General features: G+C 35.7%; 1 protein-coding gene across 2 annotated transcripts in view; it reads right to left on the bottom strand.

Moving 5' to 3' along the window:
- LOC128022431 (succinate--CoA ligase [GDP-forming] subunit beta, mitochondrial) overlaps positions 1-23,463 on the bottom strand; it is a 92,209-nt gene extending 68,746 nt beyond the window's left edge. The window contains exons 1-2 of one of the 2 annotated variants that reach the window (XM_052610019.1): positions 23,293-23,463; positions 5,926-6,067 (exon numbers count right to left, since the gene is read on the bottom strand). In XM_052610019.1, the coding sequence (XP_052465979.1) occupies positions 5,926-6,067; positions 23,293-23,376 (226 nt within the window). In that variant the 5' untranslated portion in view covers positions 23,377-23,463. The remainder of the gene's footprint in view (positions 1-5,925; positions 6,068-23,292) is intronic. The other variant, XM_052610018.1, reaches the window with a different exon arrangement.
- Positions 23,464-23,667: the final 204 nt, after the last annotated feature.

Below are 23,667 nucleotides of genomic sequence, written 5' to 3'. Positions count from 1 at the left end.
AAATAATGGTGTCGCACCTTCTGCTTGTAGAACGCTGGCAGTGCTGTGAGGTCTGAAGGCTTGAGGTATGATAATGTGCCATGTGTAATATAAACGCAGCCGAGCCGTCAACAAACCAAAATTACATTTTGATTTGTGAGTGCCTTCAAATGCAGCTTGTATTCCCTTAGTGTGTATATTGTACAATCATTTGAAAGGCATTCCTAACAACCACTGCACAAATCATTTCTTCAATTACGATTCTTTATGAGCCATAAATGTGGAGCTTTCTGTATTATGGGAAGACTTTTTTTCTTTTCTTTGAGACCCAAAATTTCCATTAGTCAGTGAGTGTTAAAGTTTATGGGGTTATTTATTTGTATTCCTTTTCAAAATGGTGCAATATAGATAGATAGATAGATAGATAGATAGATAGATAGATAGATAGATAGATAGATAGATAGATAGATAGATAGATAGATAGATAGATAGATAGATAGATAGATAGATAGATAGATAGATAGATAGATAGATAGAGGTACACTAATCTAGCCATGTTGCTGTTATTCGACAGGTGACATGCAAGCACTGGACGCCATTAACACTGAACCTTTTTTTTAAAGGGGAAAAAATCTCTACAAATCTCTTTTATCTCAGATCAGAGAAAGCAACACGACCAGCCAACCAGCGGAGACAGCCAATCTAAGTGAATGACAGAATGAGAAAAAAATTAAAATAATAATAAAAAGATATTATGGTTAATAATATAAAACCTCTCTCTCTCACACACACACACACAAACGTATTACTTTTCTTTTTTTCTTTCCTTTTTACGAAATAGTACAGAATTTTCATATTGCCCATTTATTGCTCATCAGCCATAACATTAAAATAAATATTGGATTTTTGGTATCGACCTGTAAGCATTCCCAAATTTTCAAGTCCTCTAAAATTTGTAAGAGAATGCATGTTTTGTGCATTTCCATTACATTCATTCAAGCACAAGGAGATATTTATTTAAATGTTATTTTTCTTTTCATTGCACCACAACACACACACACACAAAGATGCAAAGAGTTATTATATGCACCCTAAATATGCAGACATATCACATTATGGGATACTAGTTAGTTTCTAGTCAACACAAGCCATGAGTGAGGAGGCTTTCGGAGCGAGGGAAGACTCAGCAGATGGCCCATATGTAGCAGAGTAATGGGTCGGCGGAGAGACATATGGTGTGATGCCACTGATGAAGAGCCTGGAGAAAAGAAGTGTGAACACATCGATGCTCCGGGGCCCTCTAAGAGCCAAAGCTGCCGATCTCACCACAACCGGACACGACTGATTGCAATTAAAAACTACTGATAATTTACAATAATTCATTAAATAATGAAAAGCAAATCATATTTAACACTGTGAATTAATTACACACTATGAAACTCCAGTAAAAGCATTTATCCACAATTATGAGGAACATTTTAAAAACCTCATGTCTGCATAAAAAGCTGTGAACATAGAAAATGGGTCACCGTGTAACAACCTTGAGCTTTTGTTTTTCAAAAACGGCTACCTTGTTAACTATTCCCCACTAAGATCAAGAGCAGTGGTCTTGATGGATAACAGCCTTAATCCAGATGATGTGAAAAGCTGTTAAGGAAATACAATCAGCAGCAAGACTCTTGCATCTCAACTCTGTGTATAGCTTGACAGTAACTTATGTCACCTTCATCAAATTTTCCATTAAAGCTATGATCAAAAGTCAAACTATATTATTGTGCCATATTCTTCTGCCTCTCTTCTCAGGTTTGTTGAATGGCAGGGTAATTCAGCATACTGCTGTAGGTTGACATGAAAGTTGCTGGCTCTCTAATAAGGACACATGAGATTTGACTGCCATGCATAAACCATTGCTGTTTACTTTGAATATTCATACCTCTGTGAAATATATTAATACATCCCTCTCCTGTTAATTGTCGGTCTAACATCATTTAAAATAGATTCTAATTTCTGAATTAATCAGTGAGCAAAGAAAAGTTAGTACAAGAAAGGTAAATGTGGACCATGTTTGCCTGGATCTGGTGGCAAAGAAAAGGTTAAATATTTCTCTAACTATGCTTCTACTTGGGTCTGAATGATACAGACAGTGAGAAAAACCATTCTGGAACATTCTAGGAGACAAATCCATCAACGTTTACCCAGAAGATGCATCTGTCAACATGACCGGCGGCAGAAACAAAACAGGCCAGTGTGATTCAGCGTTCTCATTGGCTGAGAAATATCTGTTTGCGAGTACCAAGATGGAAAGGCGGCAAAAGTAATGATTAACATTTATTTTCCTTTCATGTCAGAGGACGGTGTTCTGGGAACAGGGTTTATACTGGAACCCGCATCATTCTGTGTGTTTGTTTTAACCTACATGTATGAAAAAAGGCTTCTCTCTGAGATGTATTCACATTTGATTACAGGTGTTGAAATCCACCCGTTTTCCAGACAAAAATGAGGAACCTCTCCAATTCCCTATCCTTTCAATCTTGGGTAGATCTCTCTCTCTCTCTCTTAAATAGGACACGAACACGGTGAAGATAGTCTGAGAGAGTCTTTCTACGGTAGCTATGCAACCATTCTCACTTTGATTTATTGCACCTCAGTCTCAGTTCGGTGGCAAAAGTTCCCAACTTATCGTCCAATCAGAAGTCAGCGGTAGCATATTTTAGCTATGCTGTGTGACCCCGCTCTCAGTCTCTCTCTATCTTCCCCTCCTGTATCTTTCATCTTTTCTCTTGTTGTTCTTTTGTGTGTGAGTGTGTGTGTTGTGTTGATGTGCACACGTGTGTGTTTTGGCAGCAAGCAGAGCTGCATAATCGAATGGTGGTTGGTGACTGATGAAGGTAGCATCAGACTTGTCTCTTTGACAGTCAGATTACTTAACGGCACAGGGGGTTGTTTAAAATGGACCGCCCCCCCCCCTGCCTCCATGTCAAACACAGGCCCAACTGCAACAAGGGACAGGTGTGGGATCATTAGCGCCACGGCTTGCAGTCAGCCAACAAATGTCAACAAAGAAACGCACCACTCCCTTCACAGTTTCATACTGTCTCTTGGATGAAACAGTATTCCATCTTTCTTCCAAAGATGTTAGTATAAGGAATTCTTCCTTCTATCTTTAAGGGATAGTTTGCCTAAAATTTGAAAGTTCAATCATTATTTTCTCACCCTAATGTCTTCTGAAAGCAGACTTCCTTTCTTATGTGGAACACAAATGGAGATTATTAGCAGAGTGATCAGGCTGCTCTTTTCTATACAATCAATGTGAATGGTGACTGTAGTAGTCATTTTTTAAATGAATAACAACTTAAATGTGTAACATGGAAAGTTATTAAATATCTATATACACATATACTGTACTAAGAATTGATGGAAGGTCAACAAAATTCTTAAAAAAATAAAAATAAAATAAAATTACTAAACCAAACTAAAAGTAAACTGTTCTATAATAGCATATACATACTACCAAATTAGCACAGTGCATGACATTACATAACAATATTGTAATCATTCTTTTCCTGCATTGATTGATTCTTGCATTGCATTGGCACTTTAGATCAAAAATGTATATAAATAAAATAAAATAACTTTACCGTAATAAAGGTATAGTAAGATAATAAGTAACTCACTTATAAAAAGACTAATAATAATAATAATAATAATAATAAAGTTAACAACAAACATGCAAAAACAGAAGGCGCAGCTTAGACATGTGCCGGTATTCGGCAATGCGATATATCACGATAATGAACATGCACAATATCGTTATTGTGGGCACTTCAAAATACTGTGAATAATTAATACAAATTATTCAGATTTTTTTTAATGCATTTGAAGAATACTTTCCCCATCAACTGGTCACAATGCACAACACAGCATGCTCTTATGTAAACAAAGCACAGATGAGAAGCGTGTGATTCGCTGAATGAAAGAGCACATTCACTCTCTGACAGCAGGTGGCGGTGAACAGCAGAAATGCAGCCGTTACCCTGGAAACCCCATAAAAAAAGCAGCTGCACAGAGCTGCTTTCTGAAATGTATTTAAATAATTTAAACAGCCATTGAGATTTGTGTATTCGCTATGGTGCTCATCACAGTGCCAATACAGAAATATTTTGACATAGGCTATTTATTTTCAAACTTTTTTTACATTTTAATCTGGACTACAACATGCACAAGATATTGTTTGAAAATGTTTTGATTCTTTATTGTTAAGTCACACTTTACATTAGGGTTCCATTAGCCAACATTACTTAATTCATTAGTTAACATAAACTGCCAATGCAAAATACTTCTAAATATTCATTCATCTTTGTTCATTTCAATATTTAATAAAACGTAGTTGAATCAAGAGTTGCTACTGTTATTTAATGAACTCGAGCTAACTTGAAATAACAGTTGTATTTTTTAACAAAGCTTAACTTCTGTATCAAATGTAGCTATTGCTCATTGTTCATGTTAATGCATTAACTAAGGTTTAACTAATGAGATCTCATTGTAAGGTGTTACCTATTGGTCTTCATAATTCTTTAGTACTTTAATTTGGACTGCTGTATTGTATTTAAATGTTCAGTTTATTTTATGTTATGAGAAAAAAATATCAAACCCATTATACTTTATTATGACAACACTTTGTTTGGAACTAAATTTCAATACCATGATAGTAACATATACCATGATAAAAGCATTAGCAATTAATCACATCATGAATATTTGATACTGTCACATGCCTAGTGCAGCTGTATTTTTTCAATACTTTGCCGTATTGCAAGAAAATAAAAAAAAATAAAAAAACATTGCTTTCAAAAGCATTGTTTGCTGTGGTTGAGGAGCACTAAACCGTAGAGCTTCGAATTGAGCTGTCAACTGAATTGCCGCATGGGTAACTGTGCCCAACTGTGGAGTGGCATCTCTGCACTGGGGAGAACAGCTCACTGCAATATCGCAGTCTCAGAAAACCTTCACGTCTTGCTTGGTCGCCTCGTACATATTGCCAGCGCCCGGGCCCTGCCCTATCCCACAGGAACCAGACTGAAACACTCAATGTGCTGGACTGGAAATGCCATCTCGAAATATGTTCCAAATTAAGTCAGAAAAAGATGTCATTGTCTCACCATCAACATTTGACCAGAAACAGCACCTGGGCTGTAAAAACCAAACTCCTTTGAACAACAAACCCCATTTGAAAGAAAATATTTTTAGTCATGGTAAGGGCTGAAGAAAATAGAATGCTGAAGAAAATGGAAAAGGTAGCGAAATTGAATGCTAAAGCCTTTTGTGTACAATGAGATAAGAAAAAAATAAGATTACAGCTGTGAGCCTCTGAAAAGCAACCATAGTCTCTTATACATGAAACCATATGAGGTTTAGAAAACCAGCACTAACAGACATTAGTCCACCTCTTGGATTTAGCCCGGACTGCACCTGTACATCACAGCCAAAACTAATAAAGCCACATATAAATGGTGCTTGTGTCAGAAACAGAAGCTCACATGCTTAGAAATAAATAAAAAGGCATGAAAGGAAAACAAGAATAAGCATGCATGGATAAAACAGCGAGGGAGCAATAAAACATGTAAACAGAAGAAAAGCAGAAGAAATAAGAAAAGATCTTCAGAACTGTTGACCCTTGAAGGCATGTCCACCAGAATAAAAAGCAAAAACATCAATGCAATTTGTGTTCTTCGTTCTCATTGGCTAATCCCACATTCCCCAGCTCACTGTGTGGGAGGCCAGATCTCGGCATACAAGCACCAATCGAGTTAATAAATAAACAATCTCATAAGCATGTTATCAATGAAGTGTTATTCATGTAATCACATTGTTGACTGGAAGCTATTAGAGACTTCAAAAAAAGATGAACTAAAATAGTGAGTAGTTTAGAATGAGAAAGACACTTACTGAGTCTCTTGGCGGCCTCCAGGGCTTCAGAGGCAGTGTCAGCCACAAAGAAGCGCTGTACGGTCACGCCGCTGTCCTGCATCAGCTTCTTGCTCTGGTACTCTTGCAGGTTCAGCCATCTTCTGGGACTTACCCTAACTAACTAAAAACACAAAGACATAAACAGTAGGCATGTCATTTCTCATCACGAAATAGTGACCTAAATTTGCATGGTTATCATTATTATCACGGTTTTGTTAAAATGTGCTGGAAATGTTCAAAAAGTACTGACACATAAATTGTGTTTTGTATGTCAAAACAACAAACAATACATAAAATTACTTTTTGATGCATAAACACTAAAACATTAATATAACCACTGATGTCAAGATTTTAAATGACAACATGACCGACAACAGTTTATCTAAAAGAGTGTACGAAATGTTCAAATAAAGCTTTTAAAAAGTTTCTTAAAATGGTAAACCTCAAATTACAGACTTCAAAAATAAAAGGGTTAAGTCAAAATGATAAATGATTAATAAATTATCATATATATTTCATCTGCTCCATAGGGTTGTGCCTATAGACGATAGTATCGTGTATCGACGATTGACAGGGATATCGACTATAGCAGATGTCTCTGTCGATAGTCAAGACAATATAAGGCTCATTCTCCTTTTAATTTATTAAATTATAATAATAATTATTATTTAGATTTTTATTGGGTGGCCTATTATAATTCGGCTATCACACTGGCCAGATATTTCACTTCAGCACCGCATTTCGCGCACACAGACACAAACACACACACACACACACACACGCACACGCAAATGAGGATTAGAGCCTATAGCCGGTCAATGAGTCTCAATCCATGAACAGACGTACATCGTCTGCAGATATAAGGTATTTCATTGCACTTTTAACAAGTAATCTGAACGGCCTATATATGTACAAAATATTAAACGAGCCATCACTAACTGAGTTTAATGTCACAGTTATGTTAGAATGTATCTCATTCTTGTTTCTGTGGCAATGCGTCGGCCTTGTCATGAGGCCAAGGTCCGGAGCGCTGTATGACGGTTGCAGCAGTTCAATTCAACTTTACTCCAAATATATGAATTTACCTATTTTAAATACTTTAAATTAACGAAATTAAATTTCGTTTTAGTCCAATATTATTGTTAAACTGTTGGTCTTTAAATTAAATCTACTATTGATTTGCACCGTTGACTGATTTTGCAGAACACTAGACTGATAACTTCCATGCACAGATGCGGCAGATTTGTCACAGGACATGCGATATGACAGTTATCAACTATATACGAACTAGCTGTATTAAAAACAGTATTTTTATATTTAACATTAGTTTATCAGTATGTTTGAAAGCATATTTTTAAGATAATTGGTGAATCCACGGACTCTCTATCTCGCGCACCTGCACGGTTTAAAACACCAAATAGTTATGCTATGACAAGAACAAAAAGTCTCTCTCTTGCTCCACCCATGCTCGGTAATATCATGTATCGTCGATCTCACAGGCTGACGATATGCCGATTTGAAAAATGACCATATCGCCCAACACTACTGCTCCATAATATTACTTCTAGATACTTTATCCAAATTGCTTAAATTTGTAGAACCCACATCAGCTTGTTTTTCATCAACCAGTCAACATTTACAGCAGGTTATGCAAATTCAGTCAGTTTTTTTGGCCAAACAAAAACTGCACAAAGGCTGAATGTGAATGTAACTCTCTGTGAATCAGCACTGCAATTAAGAAAACTACTTTATTAGGTATAACATGGAGTGAAGACAAAAACAAAATGCCATCAAATCTTTTCTGAAGAGTCAGAACTTTCAGAGTTGCAGAATCTTAGCACTTTTTAAAACCTCCCAGCTTTCCACCATGTTTTCAGACTACTCTTTCAGTAACTACTGTTACTTAAAACTGTGCTTTAAGCTGGACAGTATTAATGTGTCCTGAGTTAGTCAAATCACAGAAATCAAACACGGTTTTAATGATAATTAAAGTATGAAACTGTAATAGTAACTGTGGGGAATTTTATCATGATTTATCGTCAAACTGTAGGTTTAATTAATAAAAGTTGTGAATAAAATATGATATGAACCTCTACTTGTTTGTTTTTAAAACTTGCTGGCTGCTTTGTGCATCACTACACATAACATATGTTGACAATTATCCTTTTTTGTCTTCAAAATTGTGACCGTGCCTGTGGACTATTCAATAAAACAGTTTTAACACTATTCATTAAAACTATCTTTATACTACTACGGGGCCGTTGAATGCTTGCGTTTGAGTGGCTTATGAACGTTCTAAGGTGTGCAATTATTTTCAGAGAAGCATACGGCAAAAGTAGTTCCAGGCAGGTCCTGACCACATTACATGTCCAGATCACTTAATTGAATGATTTCAGTTATTTCAAAGGTCTTCACAGCTTACAACACCAAAAGAACCAAAAATCACAACAACACTGACCAAGCAAATAAATATATTAAAAAAAATGTTTTTGTCACAAAATTACTTTTATTAAATATGGAAAGCAGATACTCTTTTTCTCCTTCTCTCTCTCCCATACAAATGCACACATGAACACTCACACACACGGAAATATACACACGCACAGAAAAGTGTTGTTAGCGCTGCTCTGATGAGTTATGAGTTAAATAGTTTAGCAACTAAAAAGCAACATAACATTTCGCACAAGCAATGTATTAGCTCTGTTCTGGAAGCAGATGAACTTACACACTGTAAACCCTGATAAGTTCACAGAACTCAAAAAATATTTAGTAACAGATTACACAAAAACATTTAAGTGATGTTTTTAAATGTTTTAAGTTTACATAAACTTAAAAAATTTAATTCCAGTTGCCTTAAATTATCTCAGAGTTATCTTAATTATATTTCTGAACTTATAATTAGGGAGTAATTCACTCATAATTTTATCTATTTTTCAACTCCTATAATGTGGGAAATACACTCAAAATTAGGCTTTTGCCGTCCATCCTCAGTCTAACCACAGGCTCTACTCTTCACCACAACGGTAACACTACAAATCCAACATAACATAAACTATTGTAAAATCTAATATAACACAACATTTATGTATTAACTTATGTCCCTCTATGTTATTCTTGTGTAAAAACACACAAAATAACACTTGGTAATACCATGGTATCTTGATACATACAATGGCACTGAAATGCATATCTCATGCTATTTGCATGGTACTCCAAAGTACTTCCAAAATCATCATACAGTTCCGTCTGACCTAACATGAATTAACAGTTGGATTAATTTCTTCTGGCAGGTCTTTGAAGCCATTTCACAACAGACATCAACTATAATAGAGCATCTTCAAGACCATTCATATCTTGTCTTACATTCAGGCTAAGATTTCAAATCACTGCAGCTCGGCACTTGGTTGATATTCACACACATTCATGATCACGTCCTTTGATGAGCATTGAATGTGATAGTTAACAACCCATAAGACACTCATTAAATAGACAATTTCCCATTATTCACCACTACAGAATGAGAGTCAAACAGGTTATCAGAGCAGCACAGTGCTTAATGCAGTTAAGCACCTTATTAAGTCACGCTTTTGAACAACTCTCTATGGCTTCTGCTAATTGAGCGTCTACATGTCTCAATGGAGAATAATGAGGGTGCCCACCAAAGCTGCCTGGCTGTGTAAGAGAACTGTGGAAGGATACACTCAGATGTGCACTCTACTCACCCATGGTGATGTTCACACTATGAAAGTACATACAGAAGGGAATTCTACAAAACTCTACAGACAGGTGTAAACTAAGGAAACACTGAACTGCACTCTATTAAAGGTTACAAGATGTGTACACTTTGGAAGTATACGCTCAAAATTCAATACTACAGAAGCAAAGACGTAGACTTGCACACTAGGGGGCGTACTATAGGACTTGTCTCAAATGCTTACAATTGAAGTGGAATTGAAAACCAAAAAAAAGTGCACAAAGAAAGTATACACTCTGAAGTGGACACAATTATAGTGCACACTTTTAACAGTGCATTATATAAAAGTCTACACTTAGAACTTAACATCATGGAAAGGTACTGTCCATGTGGACTTGGTTTCTTGAGGCCTTTGCTCACTCAAGCCCATGAAGTCCACAGGAGGCATTTGGGAGAACACTTTTGAGTCTAAAATGACAATTTGGACACTCCATTGTCCACATGAAGTGTGCCATTTGAAACAGAATCTGAGAGAGAGAGAGAGAGAGAGAGAGAGAGTCAGAAAAATGGTACACAAAGAAAAGTTTGTATATCTTCAATCCACTCATCTTAATCACTTGCTCTTTGATAAGAGACAAATGATTCACTACTCTCATTCTCTGCAGTGTTCTCCTCAACACCTGCATTTCATAATTTGACTGTGCCTGACTACACTGAACTAAATAAACTATGATTCATCATATCATTGCATTTGCTGCTGACACCACATTTCTTATAAAAGAAAACAGATCACAAATGAATTTGATTGGTAAATCTAGTAAGAACTTAGATATTGCAATAATTTCCCGACATTGTATGCATTGTAAAAATCAATGTTCACTTTCTCCGTAAGCACAGAATATGATAGACACACAGAAAGACAGACAGACAGACAGAGAGAGAGACAGACAGACAGAGAGACAGAGACAGACACAGACAGACAGACTGACAGACAGAGAGACAGAGACAGACACAGACAGACTGACAGACAGAGAGACAGAGAGAGAGGCAGAAACAGATTGAAAGACAGAGACAGACAGACAGAGAGAGAGACAGACAGACAGAGAGACAGACAGAAACAGACCAAAAGACAGAGACAGACAGAAAGAGAGAGAGAGAGAGAGAGAGAGAGAGAGAGAGAGACAGACAGAGACAGACAGACAGACAGAAAGACAGACAGACAGAGAAACAGACAGACAGAGAGAGAAACAGACAGAAAGACAGAGACAAACAGAGAGACAGACAGACAGACAGACAGACAGACAGAGAGAGACAGACAGACAGAGAGAGAGAGAAACAGACAAACAGAATGCATAATGTGTCAACAGAAATCTAAGTATGCACCTAAGCATACTGAAGTACACAATACCATTGTCAGCTTTTGAACATGGCTTTTTCCACAGAAAGGTATTATTTTCATGGTTAGCATCTGCTGAGTCCTCCGAGGGTCATTCATAATGGCCATGGTGTATCATTCAATGTATATTTTTACCTCTGTATGGGGGTGGATAGCGTCATATTTAAAACTGGAAACAGCTCCCTCTTGTACAAGCTAGCTGTTATTAACATAGCAACGTATGAAAGGTTCAGTGAAAGGATACTGGGTAATAAAGCTGCCTCACACATGAAACTATGCATAGTGTGCATTTCAGTACTTTTTCTATGTCATATTTATTACAAAAGTTGCAGATAACCTGAGAAATTTCTGATTCATTGCATAACATGGTAACATGCTGATATATAACGTTTGCACTGCCAGAGAGAATAACATTTACCTAAAGTCAGCCACATAGCTAAAGTTTTTTATTTAGATTTCACAGATGAGGGTTTATTTTCTGACTGTCTAGGGTACAATGGGCTTATGGTTCACTGCTGAATTAATTATAAAATGATTTAAAAAAAAAAAAAAACACTTAACACTATGCTAAGCTAACAGGCCTAACTGACAACTAAAAGAAAAAAAATAATTAAATTAATTTTTGCTTTGGAAATAGTGTGATATGTCTGACAAGTTAAATTTTTCATGTATAAGAATAAATACACAATTACTCAACATAAGGTAATTCACAGGTAAGAAGAACTAACATACATATATATATATACATATATATATATATATATATATATATATTCACCCTTGTTCTTTGTCATTTTTCATGTTAAAAGACTTTACATGTTTAAAAAAATGCATATGGAGAAATTATCATTGACCAAGATAAACGGATGCTTTGAAGGTGTTGTTCCTTATAATTTTGTGCAAGCAATTGCTATTTAATGTCAACATATGAAACTTAATTATGATGTTTTCACACCAAGGTTGATAAATACATCAATAACCACTATAACTATGAACTATAACTGTTAATAATTATTTGAGAATAGAAAAGTCCACACCACGAATATAACAATAACATCACAGAAGAATGATTAAATTGGAATCACTTTTTAGAATGATTTTTCTAAATAATGATAAAAACATTAATAGACAATAATTCACCTGACTTAAAGAACTTAAGCATTTTAAGCGGCTGTTAATTTCTAATCAGGCACCGAATAGAGAACCCGGTCTTTCAAATCGGTCTCCCAAACCATCTTCAGATTCACAACCGTTTGTCATTCAAAAGACAAGAAATGTAATGTAGCGTCACATGAACATCTAAATCTGTTTAATGGGAGAATTCTAAGTTTAAAAATATCTAATGTTTTGATCTGAGGAGATGATACATGCCTAAGTTATATTTTCGTTATCGGCGTTCCCAGTTCCTCTTGATTAACCGGACTGCGGAAGTGCTAAAAGAGCTCCATGGAAACCTTTATGCAAATGTTACCAGTTATTGTTTTGTTTTCCCCCTTCTCACTAAATATAGCAGGAGCCCACGTTGTAGCTGTACAGATTATTAGTTCACTCAAGGGCAAAGGGAGGTCGAGGTGCATCCGAACCGGGAGGTGGGCGTCAGGGGCGCGAGCGCTGTGCTCCAGGAGGAGGCGGTGAGAGCGGGGACGGCAGGTGTCTGATCTCCCCTGAGACTCTGCCTCAACAGTAATTATCTTCATCAGCACTCTAGAGACACCACCAGTTAAATACCAACACACACACACACACACACACACACACACACTCAAACGGACAGCTTTCTACACCCACAAACACATGCAGCTGAAAGCTCAAATATACAAAAACATACATACATAGAAAGAAAGAGACAGAGACAGAGAGAGAGAGAGATGCAGTACAATAGATAAAAAAAAATATAGAAATAGGTATGTAGAAATGTGGTTAGTTAAAATATCTACATGTCGATAGAAGCATATTTCCACCAAAAAAAAAAAAAAAAAAAAAAAAAAAAGAGCAAATCAACTATGACGTAAAATGTCAAAATCATGGTTATGTCATAATAATGCGCCAAGTCATAGAAACTGACAAAAAATAATTATTTATGAGATAAGTTAAAATGTACATACTAAGCACTAAAGTTGAAATTTTGATTCTCATTTCATTTTATATTTATGACTTTTTATATCAAAGTGTGATTTATTTTTATTTTTATGTGGTGGAAATGGTCTCCCATAGCAAGCTATATTATAATGCGTTTAATTGTATGTGATATGCAAAATGCTGTTGTACTTTAAGCTAAAATGTTAGAATGTTTTAACATATCAGCTGACAGAAAAATTCAAATAAAACTCAAAGCAACAATTTAACAGCAACAAAAGCTCAGTTCCACAGCCCTATTTCTTATAACTTTTTCCAATAAATAGACCATATTTTCAAATTCAGATTTAAAGTGACAACCATGAGATTCTGTAATAATTGTTAAATGTCAAAGAATGGCATTAAAATAAATTCTCTACATCCTCTCACAAGTCGTTCTGGATTAAAACCATTTAATTCAGCCATTCAACAATTGTATCATCCTCTCATCATTCAGTGTCACTGTAAATACAAGTATTAATAGTTTTAAGAGAATGTTAATTACCTTAATGTCTCAGGTAATTAATTAAACTGTGTTTAAAGTTTAAAGTTAAAATGAGTTAAACTTTTAAAGCCACGTCTCAGCACACTGTTGCATTTTCTTCACCATAATGTTGTTGCAAACCTGCTTGACTTTATATTAAAAAAAAAAAATAATAAAAAAAAAAATATATATATATATATAGTATAGTCATACAGGTTTGGAATGACATTAGGTGAGGAAATAATGACAGAATTTTAATTTGGAGGTAAACTAACTAACTTTATCCAATAGGCTATAGGTCAAACCTCTCCACCTTACTTAGAGAACATCTGAGCCACATAAAAATCAGACTAACCCCACAATCCAAAAATGACCTTATTCTCACCTGACCTAAACAGAAACATTGTCTTTCCTTTCAAGTTTCTATCCTTTATTAGCATTGAAAGAAACAGCTCTGGATCCTCTGGGAGGCCAGATGTCTCTTAAGGACATGGTGGCCCACAGCAGATCTTGACTTTTCGTTGTCCTCACAAAGGTGAAAGGACGAAGGAAAGCTGTGGCAGCAGTTGCATCAAATTCCACAGAATAGCAGAAGGCCCTCACATCAACTTTAGAAAGTCGGGCACAAAGTTAAGAGTGTGGAGCCTTTTTTTGATAATTTATTTGATAAAATTAATTAAGTGTATGATATACAATCACAGATAGATATATATATATATATATATATATATATATATATATATTTCTTTTTTATTAACAGCTCAAGAAAAGTGTGATGAAACTATATTTGTGCATCTGGCACACTTTGTTACGGTGGATCACAGATCTACTTATGTTCAGATTTGAGTGTGTAATACTCCATTGGAAAGAATGGCCCACTGCACTGCAGTGATGACGAGGTCTATGCTAATCCTGCTGGATATATGAAGGTAATACGTGCACACTCCAGACGAAGGGGAAAAAACACTCCAAGGTGCTAGAAAGGGTCTGCTGCTCTTCAATGTAATAGACTCCTGGCTCAGTCATTGCTCTTATAACCCTATTCTGATACCTGCACTGCTTCTCATCAGCTGTGATGGATTAGGGAGAGAAAAAAACAGCATTTTGAATTGTTTTTGGGTGGTGTGTGTATAAAATGTGAAGCAAACAGTGAGTTAGAAATGCCACCATATGTTAAAGACAACCAACTGCAAACAGCATTTGCAACATATTTAACTTCAATACCAACAGTAAAGCAAGTAAAACAGGATGTTTAGGGCAAAAAATGTAGGATGAGGCTTTTAAGCATGGATATGACTGGATTATGAAAAGTATGCAATGATATGTATCGCAAGGATAAATGTTTTTTTGGCTAATACAGATGACTACTATTTAAAAATTACACAAAATGTTCCCAACTGCTTAAACACACAGCAATACTGCTGTTTCCAATAATGACAGATACTGGTATTATCGTGGATACACTGTGAATCACTAGCAATGCTATTATTATTAAATATTTAGGGGTGCGTATACCGAATGTTACAATTCTAGTTGATACACATGTGCCAATTCTTATTATAATGTTATGGCCAATAACCAACAAACGGCCAATATTTAAATTCTAAACTGTTATCTCCAAATAAATTAAAAGCACTCAAATTAAAAATAAGTCATTTTAAATAGTAGATGTTGTAATATGTAGATGAGTGTTTTTCATTAAAACAGTTATGGTAATCCACACCACTCCAGTTCATCGAGTAACATCAGTTGAAAAGCTGTATATTTATAATAAAAAAGCATTAGTTAAAACAAATGACTAACATACATTTTTTTCACTTTACTAGATGCTATCTTGACGTTAATATGTGGACAGCTGTTTGGAATCTTAATCTGACGGCACCCATTGACTGCAGAGGATCCATTGGTGAGCAAGTGAGGTAACGTTATTTTTTTTCCAAATCTGTTGCCATGAAGAAACAAACTAATCTACATTTTTCTGAGTTAACTCATACACTACTCCTTTAAGTGAACTGACATCACATTGTTTATACGTACCATATAAGAAATGGATATTAATTTTAAATGTATTAAATTAATATTTGCATCATTATTAATATTTGAGTTTCCCCACCTGCTTGGACTTGCTTCAAAAGAGGAAAGTAGTTTCAGAGGTGTAAACACCCCCAAACCACTTCTGAATAGTGTTTACTCATCAATCATACATTTATAAGACTCAACATGGATAGAAAGGAATACAATCCATTCTGATTTCATGTCATCTTTAACTAATATTACTAGTTTGCCTGAACATATGCACCATTATCAATGTGCAACAAACTGAACGCAAGCAGCTGCTTATAGATCCGATCTCATGGCTTCTTGCCAGACAGACATGAAGTGTTAGAGTATAACTCAGGAAGACATGCTTAAGCATCGAGCTGATGGATGAGACACAATCACTATGCAAAAGAAAACAAGACAGAAAGAAATCAACATTCGTCCTTACAAAACCACAAGAGAGGAATCACATTTAATCACTCATCCACTAACTGTGAAATCTGTTGGGGATTTCACAGATTTTACAAAAAGATACAAATATTACAGAATTACTCATTGTGCCTAAGACCGAGACAGTAAGTCAATGGAGACTACATCTAGTAATTTTAGTCTGCCCTGAAACAGTTCTTGAAGAAAGACAAAAAGAATAGAAAATTAAGCAACACAACAGCTGTCCCCAATGGGAAAAATAGGGTTTTACCTCTGCATATTCATGAGGGGGTATTTACAAATCTGTATTGACCAATCCAATTCGTCTGAGAGAAGGAAGAGGAGCTTATAGGTGCTCAAACAAGAAGATTTTCTGAGGACGGGCTTATGGGAGCTTTTCTTGAGGTCTTTCAGAGGGCAATGCAGTTTCATTGTGCATAATAAAAACATTAAACAAGAGAGATCATTTTTTATGCATTTCCTTGGCACAAAAAAAAAAAAATTTAAATGCATATATCGTTTGTATAATCACTGCATAATTTGCATTCAAAACCTAATGTATTCCCATCTTCACCATATATCAAACCACCATATATCCCTGGGTAAAATAAATGTAACAAGAAAAAAACTAAGTTGAGGAACTAAATTGACTAAATCTAAAACAGAAAACTAATATGTATCTACACAAAAATCTACACAAACAAAATAGCTAAGTAAAATCTTAAAATAAAAATGTAATAATTACTTTAATTTTTATGTAAATAATGCTAAAATAATGCTTGTAAATATAACAAAAGCTATATGTTATCTGAAAATTCAACCCCATTCTATTTTATGATAATTTAAAGTCACAAAGGGACTTCGTTCATTCATAACATGATTATTCTTAAAATGAATGACAAAAAAAAAAAAAAAGTATGAATATTCAATAAAAACCTCTGCATTACCTCTGCATTTCTACTCACACGGCAAACCACATGGACCTCCTCGGATTATATGTTAATTCTTTCCCTAATTATCAGCATCTAATGTTTCAAATCTTCAGTTTCTTTAAAAACAGAAACAAAGTTTGTTTTTTGGGTGTTTTTTTTTTTTCCATAAAACAAATGAAATGTATATAAACTTCATGAATCAATAAGTTATGTACTATTTGTAGAAGTAATCACATTACAAATCAAGGTTTCTACCCGTTACACATTTCTAGTCACACAGTAAACCACCTGGATCAACTCTGTTATATGATAAAACTTTATTACTTTCCCTAATTATCAGTGTCTGATGCAGCATCCAGGGGTTAAAATCCTCATTACTAGTCAAAGCTCTGCCCCAAAACCTTTGAAATGACTCTTCTTAATTAGCACCTCCAAATGGCCTCACATTTAATTAACTTGTGGAATCCTTGAGGGGCGTTTTGATTTAAGAAATTTACACAGTATCCCATTCCTGATTGTAACTTATTGTTTTACTTCATAGAAATCAATACGAATGTTAAAATAGTCCCAATCAGCAAACAGTGGAGCTGATAAAATGCTGTTGATAAATCAAGGTTCTTTACTGTAAGATCATCTGATATAACTAAAAAATTTAATAAGGTAAATTTCCATAGTTTTAGCGTTTGCTCATTAGAGAAGTATTTAGAGAAATGTTGTGCTCACAGGAACAATTGGCAAAAACGATTTTAATTTAGAACATCAATATTTCTTCAAAGTCACAATGTTAGATAACGAAGCAATTATTTAATTATTGCGTGCTAGGAAAAATCCAAATAAAGTTCATTTGTGACCTCTAAATGCTCTAAGCTCTTTTTCATAGTCTGGTTTTCACCTATGAATTCTGTTCAGCAAGATCAGATGGGCATTAGATGAGCAGCAGCCTTTGACAAGTTGACAAGCGGGCTTCGTTAGGCCATGACGTATGTGTGTGTGTGTGTGTGTGTGTGTGTGTGTGTGTGTGTGTGTGTGTGTGTGTTTGTTAGCAGAGCAAAGTTAGGGGGAGTCAGCAGAGCATGCCAAAGGATTTAGATCGCAGAGATTTGCATCATGGGATATGCTTTTGCCTTAATCTCCTCAAGACAGACTGGGGCTGAAGGTGAAGGAAACTCTTTGCAGATATGAATTTAGCAATTAGCATAGTTAATAAGGAACATCATTCAGAGTAGAGAGGTCAAGTTTGTGGAAAAATGGAAGTGGACTTTTAATCGTTCTTAATATGATTTCATAAAAGAAATTCACTTATTACTCACCTCAGTGTTGTTTCAAAACCCATGTATTTATTTTCTTCCTGTGGTACATGCATCACTTTAGATCTCAGTGCAATGGTGGGAGAAGCAGCACTGAATCAATGTATCTGCTGATTTGGTAAACTACAACTGGTTTGAATTATTCATGAATCGGAGTAATCTGGTTCGCAAGTTCAACTCACTCAATGATCCAATCGCTGTGGCTCCGTAAACAACATAACTTTCAGTCTATTTTTCACACAAAAAATACTTTTGTGACCTTTAGAGTGCTTGTTTGACCTTTTCGAAACTTGAAAGTTCCCATTGTTACCATTCACTGTAACTGCACGGACAAGAGCAACCAGCAGAGTTGAAGAATTTCTCCTTTTGTGTTTAATAGAAGAACAAAGTGACAAGTTTATAACAACAGGAGGTTGAGTGTTAATGACAGAATGTGAACTTTAAAAAAATGTTTAAAATGCTCTTAGCCTTTTAAGAAAGAGCCTTTGGACCCCCTTGGGAGCACAAACCAACTGAATAACTAGCTAGACAGACAGAAGTTGTTCACAACTGTCATTGGCACAGAAGTTATTGTATAACAACTTTTAATTTTCCGTAGCACTAAATACCACCTCATCATAATCATCATTAAAGAAGAATTATCCCAAATGGACCGGAATACGAGTCCCAAAGGAGTGTTCAGAAGACGCACCTCTCCTTCAAAAGATTGCTGACAGAACTCTAAATGATTGCTGCCTTCCTAAATTATTGAAAAAGCCTAAACAGCCCTCATGAGTAACAGAAATGGCTATTAACCTTGGCGAAATGATATTTAAATCCAGTTACAGCAAACTTGCTCTACTGTATCCCTGGCGGCCAGGAAATGTAAATGCGTTCTCACTGTGGACAGATGGGAGAGACGCCTGCTGTTTGAAGTTCTTGCACCAGAGTCGTCGCACCCTCCCACCTCCCGTTTAAAATATTCAACAAGCAGCCTCATCCAGCAGACTCCCCTGGTCCTGTTTCGACACTCCAGTCGAGCTTTTCAAGCTGCTGCAGCACTGTGAGGTGAATTAGCTTTGACGTCTTCAATCTTTGCGTAAAGATTTTTCCCCGCCCTAAAGAAAGAACGCAGCGGCAAATGTTCCTTTAAGTTTGGAGATGCGGCCTTGGTGCAGTGAGGGCTGTGCTTGAGGAAACAGCTCTGGGATTATCTCTAGGTCCAGACAGGAATTTCTGAGGCGGCGTTGGAGTTATCGGCCATCGCCGGTCTTAAATCCATCTCTCTTTTTTTGCCATTGTCATTGACAAGCCATCTCTAATTTTCGAGCTGTCAAAAAAGATGGGAGTGAATTGCCGTGATACCTACCTGCCAGTCACAGCTCCTGAGCTCCACTACAGTGGACTGGCAGCTGGCTAATCACTGCAGTAAAAGTCTACAAAAAATACAAAGTTAGTGGGCAGTTCTGTGTGACGACTCAAGCAAACTAAGGGCTGGGTATCTATATACAGTTCCAAGTTCAATACGATTCTGATTCATTATCGCTCAATTCTATTCTAATCTGATTAAACTGATTCTGATTAATAAAGGTATATTTCAGTCCCAATGTCTATTTTGTCTCACCAACGAGAGAAATTATCTCTAAGGCATTGGGGTTAATTATACAGGTAGACTAGGAAAGTAGGAAAAAGTAATTGCATTTATCGCATTGTATTAAATTATTATTAGTAGTAATATTCTATAGCAAAATATTACTAATCTGATTAATAAACAAATTACTCTTATTAGCCAGCTCTTTTTAAGTGAATAAACCACATGGAGCTCAACCAATCTGATTCATGGACAAATGACTCTTTTAGACCTTTTGCTTAGTTAAACACTATTCATTAAGTAAAGGATTTAGCAGACTCATTTAAAGTTAGTCCTGAGTTTGTAAGTCTTTTTGAATGATTTGTTAAAAGGATCATCACAAAAGAGTAATTTGTTTGTGAACCAGACTGGTTTAACTGTGTGTGTTTAAATCCCTACTAAGAACCGGTTCATAAGAATAATTTGTTTTTGAAGCTCATACACTGTTTGTTATTGTGTGTTGTCTGTGAGGAAACTTCAGTAGAGATGCTTGTAATTATTTTGAAGCACACTTTTTTTTCTAATCACATTCAAATTCGAATTCAAACTGTACTGTATATTCGCTGACTGTGAAAATTGTTAAGACTGGCACGAAGTAAAGGATTGATCCTGTTTCAGCAATTAATTTTGTAATTGTTAAAGTGAAGATCACGATTAATAGCACTAGTGCAAACTTCAAAGTAAGCAGTCACTGATTACTAAAAAATAAAAAAAAAACAGCTCATTGATCGTTGTCAAGAACTGGCTGACAGCCAGACTCCTAAAGAGATGGTGAAACATGGATTTGATCAAAACATGAGAAGTCCAAACTCTAAAACTGCTCCAATCTGATTACTCTCATTACGGTCTGGATCACATTTCTACTGAGTGCTTTAAAAATATGCCTTTTTTTGAATCACTTCTGACCTTCAAACATACAATCTGGAGGTCCTTATCTTTACAAATAGCTTAGATAAACCTATCCATTAAATATCTATTACCATAAAGATGTCAATTCTCCCGGATATCAAACAAGACTTAAATAAGTAATTTTAATAGAAAAAATCTTGGCACTATGTACTTTCTCATTAGAGCAGGCCTACTCTCAGATGGATGAGGCTTGTGCCCTGTTGCAACGGGTTGCATCTCATTATACGACAGAAATGAAAATATATGCTAGCTAAGCACTCTGCATGCACTACTAAACCACATCTTATGGCAGCAGAGTAGACTGCACAAAGTAATGAAGTGATGCCTTTACACTAAATTGATGTTGATCCAATGTCATTATCCAGCACAGAACCTCCATATAACTTTGAGACTCCAGCTCAGGGACAAAATGAATGATAATAAGGTCAAAAAAGTAACCGATATTAGAAACTGAGTGTATTTAATGGTTTAGTAACTTAATTAAAAATACATTTAAACTGCAAAGCAGACTTTCATGATGACATCAATGTTGCATTCTGGGAGTCGAATCAATAAGTCACAAAATCAGGTCAGTCAGTGCTTCAACTAGCTGTGTGTACTAAAATCACTGGAAAGATTCTTTTTTTAGTCAGAGAACGTCCAATGTTTAAAGTCCTTGTTCTGTGTACAAACACGGCGTAAAGATTTATGAGATGTCGTGCCTTTGTGTGTGAAGTAATTTCAGAATAGAATTGTTTTAAGACAGTATTGATGTCTGAAGGAAGCAGACATGACATCTGTGGTGTTCAAAGGGGTTTATTGTGAAGCCAATAATGTGTAAACAGAATTTTGGTATTAAATTATGGCTGCTGTTATTATCAGATGCCTGTAGATGGGTGATATTTTAGTATGAACGCATTACAACACACCTGGTTATTTATGGAGGTTTGGATAAACTAAACCCTTTCTAGAGCCCTATAAATCAGCTCTTTACAAGTAAAATATATTTGTGCATGCCTTATTGCTTTGATTATTCCACTGACTCCAGTGCAGTTTCGGGACAAAAACAACCATTTTTAAAGAAATAGTAGACCCTAAAAAAATAGTCCATTCAAAGATATAGATGTGATTTTCTTTGTTAAAAAAAGATTTGTAGGATTTGTTTTTTTGTTGAATTGTTCCTTTAAAGAGGGCAAGCCTCTGTCCTCTAACAACAAACACAATGTTTCATGTGCCAACATCCCCTGAACTATTTAAGGATATCAGTCAGGATTAAAACAGAATGGAATGGATCTATTCAGTGACCTACTTGAAACTTTTCTTCTGAGTCTTGTTCTATAATGTCAAAATATAGCCTATGACTTTCCAAATGACTGAATTTCCATTGAAACTGCACAGTTGATCTACTTTGTCCTGTTGTCCTGGTTTGCGGTCTGTTTTCAGACACCCAAAATAAGGGAAAATTAAAAATCTCTTCATGTTGCAAGACCAAATGAGGACCACAAGACAATCGGCTGAACAAAAAAACGTATACATCAGAAAACACACACATTATGAAAGCAGGGAAATCTGCGTATACATAAGATGAATATTTAAAATGACCTTTAAACCGTTGCCATTGACTGACAGTACATTGCTACTGGCCAGCTCAGCAGAAAAAAAGTTTCATCACTGATGGGTCAAAGGCTGATACAGATGATGTGATTCTGGCCTATTGCTCCATGACTGATTAAATAGAGGACAAACCTGAAGGCGAAACAAACATTTCTAGTGAAGCTTTATGAAAAAAAGAGCAAAAAAAAAAGCCCCCCAAAAACTCAAATGTTATTAAAACATATCAATCAGCATTCCAGATATTATATACAGCATAATAGACAAGCTGACATACAGTATTATTCACTTATGACTCATATTGGTTAGAATCTTTAGAAGAAAAAAATCTATAGGTTATCAACTTTAGAACAGAACCTTTTGAAAAGAAAAAGGTAATATCTAGAGCGGAATTATTATCTTCAGAACAGAAATATCAGAACAGTTTTTAGAATATAATATTTGTCAGAATTAATGAAGACATTTCAAACTAATCGGCTAGCATTTCATAGCATGCATTGTGTTTTTTTAAGCATATTTATATGCTGACGTCGTTATCAAACACCTTGTTTTTACGTTTAAAGTTAAAAAGTAAACAAACTGAAGAATTATCCAAAGCAGCACTGAGCTGGAGGATTCTGTGTGTCATTCTATTAAAGCATCTGTTCATATCGCTTGTTAAATCAACAAGTCGTGCCAGGTTAAATGAGTATTTGTACATATATAATCTGTCATGTGCAGAATAATTCATCATTATCAGGCGCTTTGAACAGACAGACAGCAGCCCTGGCACGAAATACTACGTTCTTCTGCTGGTCACATCACGCACTGGAGGAGAAACGTACAAATCCGCGATTGTTACCTGGTTTCGGCTCACAAGCAGTTGTTTAGTGCTCGCCGCTCGAAGCCCTCTCACAGCCGCCTGACATGCCACGGATGCCGCCATGTTGAACCGGAAGTAAGTCCTGTAGCGCTGACACGTGTGTGAGGAGTGGTGATGAGAGTGGTCTAGCTTTTGCAGTGTGAAAACCTGTGAGTCAACTAAAGAACAGGATTGGACTATTTACACTGCAACATGATCTCATTTACCTCCCTAGGCGATAGATCAAACGTTCATTTGCACACACCTGGTTGTATACAAATGGTCGATATAAGTTATGCAAACGTATTCTATACATCCATATGTAAATATAAAGTGCAGATAATTGCGTAAATGTTGATAATTACATAAATATGA

The sequence above is a fragment of the Carassius gibelio genome, chromosome A11, assembly GCF_023724105.1.
Source record: "Carassius gibelio isolate Cgi1373 ecotype wild population from Czech Republic chromosome A11, carGib1.2-hapl.c, whole genome shotgun sequence".
NCBI lineage: Eukaryota > Metazoa > Chordata > Actinopteri > Cypriniformes > Cyprinidae > Carassius > Carassius gibelio.
The sequence above is the reverse complement of the archived record's forward strand: the minus strand, read 5'-3'. Positions and strand labels throughout refer to the sequence as shown.